The sequence below is a fragment of the Erpetoichthys calabaricus genome, chromosome 7, assembly GCF_900747795.2.
Source record: "Erpetoichthys calabaricus chromosome 7, fErpCal1.3, whole genome shotgun sequence".
NCBI classification, from domain to species: Eukaryota; Metazoa; Chordata; class Cladistia; order Polypteriformes; family Polypteridae; genus Erpetoichthys; species Erpetoichthys calabaricus.
The window spans coordinates 121,146,280-121,158,871 of record NC_041400.2 but is presented as its reverse complement, the minus strand read 5'-3'; the positions used below and the strand labels follow the sequence as shown (position 1 = coordinate 121,158,871).

The 12,592-nt window shown below is 37.3% G+C and overlaps 1 protein-coding gene across 2 annotated transcripts in view; it reads left to right on the top strand.

Moving 5' to 3' along the window:
- Positions 1-11,182, top strand: part of LOC114654151 (solute carrier organic anion transporter family member 3A1-like) — a 333,533-nt gene extending 322,351 nt beyond the window's left edge. For both annotated transcript variants that reach the window (XM_051929431.1, XM_051929432.1), the window contains exon 11: positions 9,780-11,182. In XM_051929431.1, the coding sequence (XP_051785391.1) occupies positions 9,780-10,159 (380 nt within the window). In that variant the 3' untranslated portion in view covers positions 10,160-11,182. The remainder of the gene's footprint in view (positions 1-9,779) is intronic.
- The last annotated feature ends 1,410 nt before the right edge of the window (positions 11,183-12,592 follow it).

Sequence of the window (12,592 nt, the reverse complement as noted above, 5' to 3'; positions counted from 1 at the left end):
TCTTCTAGGATGGTTTTGAAATGTAATATGCTTTAATCTATGAAAATAATTTTCTACTTTAGTGTACTGAAATACACTTTTGAAAATGTATTACCATTTTCTTTCATGAAATCTTTATTGAAAATACAAAAAAGTCACCATCTTAGAGAAGCAAAAGCATTTTTTTCTCTTTTTTATATCTTTGACTTTATTTGAAGAAAATAACATTCCATACGTCCAGCCATCCATTATCCAACCCGCTATATCCTAACTACAGGGTCACGGGGGTCTGACATTCCATACGATAAAGTCTAAATTGTACAACAAAGAAAATAACATTACATACAATCAAGTCAAACTTAACAAACCAGAATTCAGCCCCCACCTGAAAGAAAGAGAGGAGAGCCAACAGCATGAGCAAATTTTTAAAAACAACAAAGAAGCGACATGAATGATTATTCTAAAATGGTATTATTTAGATCTGGCAATATTTTTTAAAAAGTTCTGAACAGATTCTCTAAGGAATTTGATTTTTTTCCAACTTATAGAAAGTTACTTACCCACTGACTTATAACATTTGGGCTGGGATTCTTCCAGATTAGCAAGATTAGTCTACATGCTAGTAGGGTAGTAAAGGCAGTTACGATCAATTTGTCCTTCTCTACATTAAGCCTAATTGGGAGTACACCAAACACAGCTGTTAATTGGATACCAAGAGGCATTTGAAGATTTTTGTCCAGAATTATGGTAATTTGGTGCACACCCAAAACATTCACAGGTTGAATCTTGCCCTGGAAACATTTTGGACAATTTTAAATGCAATACATGTGACTGATTAAAGACTTAAGGGTGAAAGAATAAATGCTTTATGTATATTGAGCTAGAGTTTATTCTATGCATGGCTGCCTTCAACTCCTTTTCTGAAATGTTAAGAGAAAGATCCTTCCCCCACTGTACCCTGGGATCTTTGAAAGGAAGGGACTTTAAAATATTTGTGTATATTGTTAAGATGCTGTCTGAGTCTTCAAGACTGATCAGTATTTCTTCTGGGATAGAAATGGATGGGAGGTGGGGAAAACTGGGCAGGTTCCTTTTAGCAAAGTTTCTGATTTGAAAGTAGTGGAAAAAATTAGGTTGACGGAAAGTTACATTTTGAAGCATAATTAAAATGCAAAGACATTATCTCTATACAATTCTCTGAGTATTTTAATCCTAGACATATTTTTTCAAATAATGAAATAACTACCTTGTGCTCAGCACACACCCTGCCAAGGATGTAAAAAGATACTGTATGTGTCAGGACTCTTGCGAAGCCCAAGGTGCACCCACACATTGACTAAATCTATCATGTTTCAACAATTTTTCAATATAGGGACCAGCGTTCCTGTGGAAGCTCATCATCGAGAGTTCCAAAAGATTCAAATTAAAAGAGGAACATTTTCAGACAGTTCAAAAAATAGGTGTTAGAAGATCTTCAAGGAACGGCAAAGACAGTTTTAACAGTGATTTTCCCTAAGACACATAGCCTCTGCTAGATGGCAGAAAGATGTAGTAAAGAGAGGTCTAGGAATAGAAAAAATCTGAGTAACAAGGGAAATGTTAATAGAAAAAAATAGACGCAAGAATAGTAGATGCCCTGGAACAAAAGCTAAACACTGCAGGGTAATCTTAACATGTGCATTAAGGTGCCCGATGTGTTCAAGGTACAGAGGTGACAGGCGGGGTTGGCAATTGGTCCACTCGCATGTCGCAGCCATGTGGTAGAACATAAACAACCAATAAACTTGATTTGGGTATTTAATAATTTGGACTTCTTGACACCAGGGATGTTATTAAAATGTAAACTCCACTGAATTGGAAGGATAAAGTAGGCTCCTGTTGCCACAACAATTTTACTTATCTTTACTGCAGAACTGAACAGAAAGTTGGCACTTGTTTCGAACTATGGGATAGCATAGGTGAGAATTTATACAAAGGTTCAGATGAAAGAGAAGAAAATATTGGAACTCAACATACTTTTAAAACAGACTGAAGTGCAGAAAGGAATGAAGAAAGGAAGATTTTAGTCATCAAATGTATATCACCCACATTATGAATACCACTACAAACCCAGGGTTAAAAATTATTAGGATTAGCTTTAATGCAGAGGGCAGGATTATGAAGTAAAAAACACTTTTTATATTGGAATATGCTTCTTCTTCTTTCGGCTGCTCCCGTTAGGGGTTGCCACAGTGGATCATCTTCTTCCATATCTTTCTGTCCTCTGCATCTTGTTCTGTTACACCCATCACCTGCATCTGCATGTCCTCTCTCACCACATCCATAAACCTTCTCTTAGGCCTTCCTCTTTTTCTCTTGCCTGACAGCTCTATCCTTAGCATCCTTCTCCCAATATATTCAGCATCTCTCATCTGCACATGTCCATACCAACGCAATCGCGCCTCTCTGACTTTCTCTCCCAACCGTCCAACCTGAGCTGACCCTCTAATGTACTCATTTCTAATCCTGTCCATCCTCGTCACACCCAATGCAAATCTTAGCATCTTTAACTCTGCCACCTCCAGCTCTGTCTTCTGCTTTCTGGTCAGTGCCACCGTCTCCAACCCATATAACATAGCTGGTCTCACTACCGTCCTGTAGACCTTCCCTTTCACTCTTGCTGATATCCGTCTGTCACAAATTACTCCTGACACTCTTCTCCACCCATTCCACCCTGCCTGAACTCTCTTTTTACCTCTCTTCCACAATCCCCATTACTCTGTACTGTTGATCCCAAGTATTTAAACTCATCCACCTTCGCCAGCTCTACTCCTTGCATCCTCACCATTCCACTGACCTCCCTCTCATTTACACACATATATTCTGTCTTGTTACTACTGACCTTCATTCCTCTCCTCTCTAGAGCATATCTCCACCTCTCCAGGGTTTCCTCAACCTGCTCCCTACTATCGCTACAGATCACAATGTCATCTGCAAACATCATAGTCCACGGGGACTCCTGTCTAATCTCGTCTGTCAACCTGTCCATCACCATTGCAAATAAGAAAGGGCTCAGAGCCGATCCCTGATGTAATCCTACCTCTACCTTGAATGTATCCTTCACTCCTACCGCAGACCTCACCACAGTCACACTTCCCTCGTACATATCCTGTACAACTCTTACATACTTCTCTGCCACTCCCGACTTCCTCATACAATACCACAACTCCTCTCAAGGCACCCTGTCATACAGTATGCTTTCTCCAGGTCCACAAAGACGCAAAGCAACTCCTTCTGGCTTTCTCTATACTTCTCCATCAACACCCTCACAGCAAACATCGCATCTGTGGTGCTCTTTCTTGGCATGAAGCCATACTACTGCTTACTAATCATCACCTCACTTCTTAACCTAGCTTCCACTACTCTTTCCCATAACTTCATGCTGTGGCTCATCAATTTTATCCCCCTGTAGTTTCTACACTCCTGAACATCCCCCTTATTCTTAAATATCGGCACAAGTACACTTCTTCTCCACTCCTCAGGCATCTTCTTAGGTTCCAAGATTCCATTAAACAATCTGGTTAAAAACTCCACTGTCATCTCTCCTAAACACCTCCATGCTTTCACAGATATGTCTTTTGGACCAACGGCTTTTCCATTCTTCATTCTCTTCATAGCTGTCCTTACTTCCTCCTTGCTAATCCGTTGCACTTCCTGATTCATTATCTCCACATCATCACCTCTTCAGTGCCAAAAGTTACCAATTTACAGTATTTGTGGGAATGTGATGGCTACCTTTAAATATAGTTAAAATTACTGAAATGTTTTGCCTTACTAGTGCTGAATAAACATTTATACTTGCAAATAAACTTTAGTTTGATGCAACTCCAACTGTGACACCTTGACAAATGGACTGGCTGAACATAAGTGTTACTATATAATCATAACGATGTGTCATTAAAAAAACACTCACTAACATCTCAGATTTACATACAAACAATTCAGGAGCATTTTAAGCAGAATGAAAGACCCTGGGTACCATATAATGAAAAGCCATGGTTTAATTAAATGTCAGAAATGTGTCACAACAGACCAAAAACAGACAATTATGTCATGTAATGAGGAGACAGACTGTCCTGGAAATAAAGAAAGAATGCCGCTTCTCAACTCACAGCCATAATTTGAGCAGAACTCACCAGCTAATGAAGTGTTACTTAAATGAAAAGAGTGTTCTGTGTTTGAAAGCTTGTTTTCAAAACATAACATGACATTCGTAAACACGTTTGATCCAGGTCAGGATTGTGGGGTTTTAAGATATTCAATACAATATTCATTCCAGCTTAGAAGACATTACTATTTAATAAGGATGGAAAATGTTTTTAGCCTTATTAAATTTACATTTTCATAAAAAAGACAAGATCCAGTATAAAAGGTTTACATGAATATTCACACCAGTTCCTCTCTTATATGACACAATGCCGTACTCCTGCTACTGACACCCCACAATCTAAAAGTTGAATATTTGTAATTTTTAATATTTTTACATATCTTTAAAGGTTTGAAACATTTCTCAAGCTGAAACATTTAGGCAGAACTTTCAACAACTGATTAGTTTCAATTTTTTAAATTATGATGTCTAAGAGACTAAAAATCACTTCTAATTTTCTCACTAATTGCAGCATTCTATGTAGTCACTAACAGCCATTTGCACCGCATACTAGTGAGTAATGAATTCAGATTTTATTCATTTAATGCAAGTTAAGTGCAGTATTTTAATTGGTACATATGGAAAAAGCAGACTATTTTGCTAGAGAGTGAACATACTATATCAGTGGCATATTTCAGTGAGCAGAAGGGGAGGCTAATGAAATATATAAGAGAGGATTGGTGTGTGCAGTCATTGCCTGCCTTCAGCCTTTTTTACAGTATATGTACACTAAATGCTCACACTTTCACTTGCATGTCATCATTTGCACATCTCCTTTATAATAGTACTATTCTGTAACTGTTGATAATGTATGATGTTTATGCAATTTGTTGGAGATGTTGTGTTGTGTTCTCTACCAAGTTACCAAGTTAAATTCCTTTACATTAAGTCCTGTCAAACAAAAGTGATTCTGATCTCATCTTGTCACATCAACTCAAAGTGTCAGCAAAATGGCATAGTGGTTAAGAACTTGAAAGACGTTAAAAGAAATTTAGTCTGTCAAGCACATATATACAGTAGCTAGTATTGTAACTAACTAAGCTCTTCTGCCACAAAGTTCAAAGAAACTTGGGTTCCAAGCCTGTTCCTTGTGTACATTAGTGTAATTTGCCTATCATCTCTGCATTTACATAAGATACTCCTGTTTTTTTCCGCATCCTAAAGATAAGCATATTAAGATACTTGGTGAATCTAAATTGGCTCAGTGTATCTCAACGGGGGTCAGTTCATGACCAGTGTCCCATCTAGGGTTTGTTCCTGCCTTGTAGTTGATGCTACTGTTTCAGGATTGGACTCTCATTTCCCTGTAATGGAGTGAATGTATATATGGAAGGAAGACTTTCATCAGTTTTAATCAATAATGAAGCCTTCTTGGTAGATCAGCATGCGATATAACAGTGAGCTTTCAGGGTTACAAATAGTTCAGGTACTTTAGGCATGTTGGGAGCGGTTCACATCCAACATAAAGCATCAGAAGTGCTTTTGGTTCATCTTGAACTATTATGTTACGTAAAAAAGACCTGATTCTCCTCTGCCTGCTGAAACAGCTTTTAGACTCTGTCAGAAACTGCAATCAACAGTTTTAAAGATTCTAAAGGAGTTTCTCAGGTCATTTTCTATCATCATATTCAATAACAATGGCACTGATTGTCATCTGTTTTCTCTATACTTCATTTTTCTTCTTTCAATCACAGAATATAACATTGAGTTGAAAGTAAAAATGCATTCATTCATTGTGTGCGTGTGCTCTTACTGTATAGCACTTAAGCAGATCAATCAAGTGCTTAATCTTTTCTCCTATAGTTTATTCCATTTCAGAGGATTTTATATGGTAATAGGATAACAAAGATTAGCTCTGCTGGATCATGTTTAGGATGTTCACATAAAGTATCTAAAACCACTTGACAACTTACTGCACTTTTGTTAGACATTAGCAAAAGGAAATGGTAAGTGTCCGAGTTACATTTCTAAAAATTGTGCAATGCAGAGTCCTTTTCCTATATGCCGTATCATGCAAATAATATTACAGTACAGAAAATAAGGTATCACACAGTAAATTATTAGACAGCCTGACAATACACAGACAACAAAAATATAGTTAAAATAAGACACCGATACATTACATTTTCTTAAATTAAACCTACAACACTTCAAAACTCCAAATCAATGAGCCGCTCTAGCAGTCATTGTTAAGGGAACATAAACAAAAGTGGACAATTGATTTTATTGAATTCATTCTGGGTAAAATAATTTCCATAGAGGGAAAAAACACAGTCCTACAATAACACCATCTGTACATGGCTGGGGTTTGGCCATACATAGCATGCTGAAAATATACCCAATATTACTGCTAACAAATTTAAAAGATAATACCCTCTGTAAAGAGCAATCAAATTAGTTGAAACATTCCAAATATAGCATTGGTTGCATTGCAGTTTCTCCACATTTATCTTGTTAACTCTATACTGTAAGATACAGGGTCATTATTATCACATTCATTTATTCATTCATTTTCTACCAACTATCTGAGAATGGGTCGCAGGGTCAACAGTCTTAACAATGAGGCCCACATATCCCTTTCCTGAGCCACACTTGCCAACTCATACTGTGAGATCCCAAGGTGTTTCCAGCCAAACTGGGAGATATAATCCTTTCCCTGGGGTCTCCTCCCAAATGGTCAAGGCCATAAAACCTCCACAGGGAGATGCCCAAACCAACTTAGTTGGCTCCTCTCTATGCAAAGGGTTAGTAGCCCTACTCTGAGCCTATCTTGGATGTGTGTGCTTCTCACTCTGTCTCTAAGGGACAGCCTAGCCACCCTACAGAGAAAGCTCATTTTGGCTGCTTGCACCTGCTGTCTCATTCTTTTGGTTAATTACCCAAAGCTCATGACCATAGATGACAGTGGGGACATAGATCGGCTGGTAAATTGAGAGCTTCACCTTCTGGCTGAGCTTCTTCTTCACCACTGTGCACTGGTATAGCAGCTGGATAGCTGCACTCTGTAGTGCTGGACGTGACTGAATCAAGTGGAGGAACATAAGTCCTTCAGGGTGTTGTTGACGAGTGAGGGGAGAAGGGATGGTGAGATCGACAGATAGGGAAGGCAGTTATTATCACATATACTGAGTAAAATATACAATAAATACATTTAATAATAATACATAAGTTTTAAATAAATTTAATAAAGTAATAAATGTATTTAAATAATAATTAAAAATAAGCTTAAATATAGTAAACAAGTTTTAAACTGTAACCAGGAAAACATGAATGTAAATGAATGGAGTGTTTTTAGCACAATAATGTAATCACCAGGAAGATGCAAGAGACATAGGAATGGAATTATCCACTTTACACTGACTGCTGGTGAGTGGCCTTAAAATGGACCCTTGGCTTCTTCAAGAAAGTCACTTCCACCATACCGCTCATACATGCTGCCTGGATGTGCCTCATTCTGCTAATCGTGGGTCAGAGGCAACCTGTATGCCACTCTTTCCCTTGGCTCTGTGGGTCCACATTCTAAAGTCGCCAACAGCTACACATCAGGACCAATGGTTTAGCAACTGGGAGATGCCCCCAAAGTGCTTTCTAAGTGCTATGTTAGCTCCCCACTTCAAGGCCGTTCATGGAATGGCTTTTATTCTGGCTTCTCCAGGTAGACAGACAGATCTCAGCCACCTGAGGAGTTTGTTCCTGTCAGGTCCTGACCCAGGGTTACTACAATGCTCTGTTCTCAGAGCCCTAGTCCTCAAGGGTAACATGATTTTTCTTTATTAGTTCTGTATTCTTCATTTACAGTGTCACACTGTACTGGGTCTGAATCCTGTACTGGTCAATGTCTGTACGTATGCAAATTCTTTTCACATCTGCATATGTTTTTTCTTTGGCTCTTTTACTTTTCCTACCACATTCCATTAGGTTAACAAACAAATGTAAATGTCCTTTTACGAGAGTGTTTTTGTGAATGCACATTACAAGGTAAAGCCTATGCAGTCAGGATTAATTGCTGCCTTGTGCTCTAATCTGACAAGATAGGCTATGGCTACCCACAACCCTGAAGTGGGTTTCATAAATGGGGTGGAGTGGGTCTTTATTTCCCCTATTTTTTCAATATTCTTTAACTTTACATACACATGCATCATAAACATACTGTGTACTGTATATTGTAATAGAAGGGTAGCAATCAGCAATAATATAATGAAAGAACATTACTTATTTCAATAGAAACTAAGATATGAACTCAGAAAACATAATATATCAGTTCAGTAAAACTTAAAATCAAATCTGTCCGCCCAAATAGGCAACTGGGCTAAGTGGACATGCTTTTACGCTTTACCATCTCCAAACACCACAAAGAAATACTTTGCCTCTTACTTCTCTAGTTTTTTCCTCTTTGAAGTCGTCCCTCTGCCTAACTTCTGTGGCTTCTCTCCCTCCGCCTAGTGAGTCTTCCCCCTATTCACCCAACAGGCCTTGTGGACCACAATACCCTGAAACCACTGAACCTCACAGTTCTCGCATAATGTTAAAAACCAGGCACCCAAGTCAGTGTATAGGCTGGCTGCTTCTATTTAATATAAACATGACTCCTTTTAGTGCAAACTTACTGCCATCTAGTGAACTTTTAAAATAGTTTAGGGTGCCACCTACTCTACCATAAACATCTTCTTGGGAACTCTTTTAACACCCTGAGCATTTAGAAACAGCTTACCACCATTCTAGGATCAGGTATAATATTATTCTGTCACCACAGGCATACCAAAATGATTCACACCTCCTTGGAGCTCAATGCAAGTCAGAACAGCTAGGTTGGGTTATTCATTCTCTCATTCTGTCTTGTCCTTCCACAGAATTTGTTGCACAAATATCACAATGGACTGTGTGGTCTACAGAGGACTGGTTGGCAGAAAACGGTGTTACAGATAGTGATAGGGTTAAGAAGAAGAAAGATACTGCAGCATGCATTGCTATTGGCAATGCAAGTGTAAAAGGTGACAGTTTTATAAAAACACCCCCAAATGATGACTCCTCCAGAAAAACAGATGGCACCATGGGGTTACAGTTGGGGATATACAGACTACTGCTGCATGCCAGGAAAGCAGGAGCCAAAAGTGACATTTCTAGACACAGTGCTCCATAAGTTGGTGTTGTAAACTCTGTAAGTGATTCTAGGGTGAAGTTTAAAGATGGCTAAATGTCAGTGGCCCGATTGAATGCAGAGTCAGAAGGTGGCCTTGCGTAATTGATCAACTGTCAGAAGAAAGAGGGGCACACAGAAGAGAATGATAGAAGAGGATGAAATCACTTCTGAGGTGGGCAAACCAACCCAACAGGTTGACAGGAAATCCTAGCGAGACACGAGGATTTTTGTTCCATTCTGTTTTACTTTGTATGTTTTGTTATCTCCTTTTGTCACATGTATTTCTCAGTATTTTGCTAATAAAAAAAAGCATTTTTGAATACTTGGCTTGTTACTGAATAAGCTGTAATATTATTTATTTGTTCATATTATATATGAGACAGAGGGGGAGACAGAGAAAACTAGATATGTTTAAAAATACTATGTAAAGTACAAACTCTTACTCCACTCCCTGTTCTGTTTTTAACTCCACAGCATTTATTCCCATGCCTCTTGTTTTTGGAGCAGCAATTGATTCTACTTGCCTTGCTTGGTCTGAATCCTGTGGGAAAAGGAGAACGTGCTCTCTGTACAACAACGACTCATACAGATACCTTTATTTCAGCATTTCTGTAGGCTTGAAAACTGCAGCTTTCATCCTAATGACTATAGTGTGGCACTGCATTAAAAGTAATCCAAAAAAATATTTACATGGAGATGAAGACAGCACTGAAAAACTGACTCCCACAGAACTTTTTGCTTCCACGTTGACTTTAGAAACAGCCGGCACCACCAAATCTGCTGCGGCAAGGACTACATTTATTTACCGTTTAGGAGACAATGAAATGTGTGAAAACATTGAATCTGTTCTTTGAAGTGGTGAAATACAAATTAAAGTACTGAACACGCCCTGGCCAGATATGGCACAAACCAAGAATTAATCACAGGAGTACAAAGAGACTTCTTTCATGGGATTTTCCTTGGTGCTGCAAGAGGCCTTGCTTGTGTCCAGAGTTTTATTTCGTTATATCCACTGTAATGCCTATCTTGATGAAAATCATTGCACTGCTGAAGAGAGTAATTTATGGAGGAAGATGTGAAACTGTGCATACTCAAGTTCAATGAGGCATTTACATTCTATAGATGTACGTATTAAGAAAACAGTTTCAAATGACATCAATACTGAACCTTTATTACTTGCCAAACATACCATAATGCAATGAATGTCCTATTGGTTATATTTACAAAAAATCAAAATCAAACTTTCCCGGGTTGTATGGGAGTCCAAGCTCAACTAGTTTACTTCAATTGTTTAAAGTAAAATTATTTGATGTATGTTAACGCAGAACAGCACATTACAAGTCCTTACATACCAAAATGTACTTTTTCTTTCATTGGTACAACATTACAAAATCTGTAAGAGGAAAACATTTGTGTGTGTGTGTGTGTGTGTGATTTGTGTACTTGTATTTCATACAGTAGGTATGTTTTATAAAGGTTGTACATTGCAAACAATAGTTTTTGTAACTCATTAATTTTTAGATTAGTGTAATTAAATTACTATTACAGTCAAAATGCAAGTTTACATAAGGGAGAGTGAATCTTGACTCAGCTTATAACCTCACAATAGCTTGTGCTTTATTTTTTTTTAAATGAAAAGAATTCATTTTATAAATGCCAGTGCCTAAAGGGTAGCAGAACAATGGTGTGTCCATTTTGTTCTACTATACTTGTACTGTACAATTAATTTTCATCTTCTGCATTATGCTTTAGCTGACTGTTGTGAAAATGGACTATTAACATAGCCCAAGCCAGTTTTATTGTAATATGTTGATTTTTAATAAACTGTATATATTACAAATGTCAGATTTTTTTACAGTTACATTATAGGTGAATATTTTGAATATAATGCCATTTACTAAAGTCTGTATTGGTTTTTATAAAATTAATATTACCTTGGAAGCACAAGACAATGATGGCACATTTTTAAACTCTTCTTATATGCATCACCAAATATATCCTATGAGTACAGTAGTGAAAGCCAAATATAAAGAAGTAAAGACACCTTAATTATATTAGACAAAATTACTGAGACATTTCGTTAGTCAGTATCAGATTTTTTTTGTAAATCTAAGAGTCCCAGGTGGTCAGTGAACCACATCATGAGAAGACTTCTGGTATTTTTATAAGCATAACAGTCTAAAACAAAATATAAATACAGACTCCTAGTAAATAAAACAAGGTGTTTAAAATCTGTATGCATGAAAATTGAAAACGAAAGCCAGCAGATGGCAGCACAGGATGGGTTTTCTATATTATAATGAATATCCAATCTTCTGGTGGAAAATAGGAAAAAATGTGCATATGCTTCTCTTTTTTCTACATGATCTAGGCACTATAATATTTCAGAAAAAATATAAAACATTATTATTAACTAAATGTAAATTAAATATTTTGATGTTATAAAACCTTTGGTTTTGGTCAAAAGCTTATGAAAGTCTTCAGAGTGTACCATTTTTACCCATTAATTTTGATGTAACAAAAGGAAGCAATCAAAGCACTTTACGGAGTATATTGAGAAGAGGATGCAGTCTACGTCCTTACTAGACCCGAATATATAAACAGTGATATTCTGACTGGAATGCTCATTATATGCTTTAAAGTAACCCTTTTCCTGTCAGAAACTACTCTTTTTAGGTTAAGCAATTATTAGGATTCCATCTATGTCCAACAAAAACATTTTCTTCTGAGGCTGTTTTATATATCTCTGGGAGATGCAGTTACCTTGCACATACTACAAAGTGCAGTTTAATGATAGCCCTTGCGATGAAAATCCCAATGGTAAGTCTAATTATAAATAATTTTATAATTGACCTTAATATTCAGAGAGCTATGAAGCCCCAGAGCTGCTGAGTCAACTGCACCTAGCCTCCTACAGTAACTCTAAATCACCTAGAAAAGGTCCCAGCATATTCTTATTATCTATCATGAACGTAATTCTGTGTTCCCTGTGCAGTTAGCATAGGGTTACTATACTCTGTTGGTAACCATCTAAAATCACTTTGAATAATGCAGTTTAAAATCAGATAATTACATATTTTATAAAGGTTGCTTACCAGTAGCAGATCCCTCATATCATACCCTCATACCCTTTTACATCAGTCTGAAATAACAACATAAAGAAGAATAATTTAAAGCCAAAAAGAATGCAGAAACCAGCCCAGAAATAATCAGACATGTCACAGAGCACATGCCATTACCATCAGAATTTCTAATACATTGCAGGTTATGGGTTCATTACTGTCATG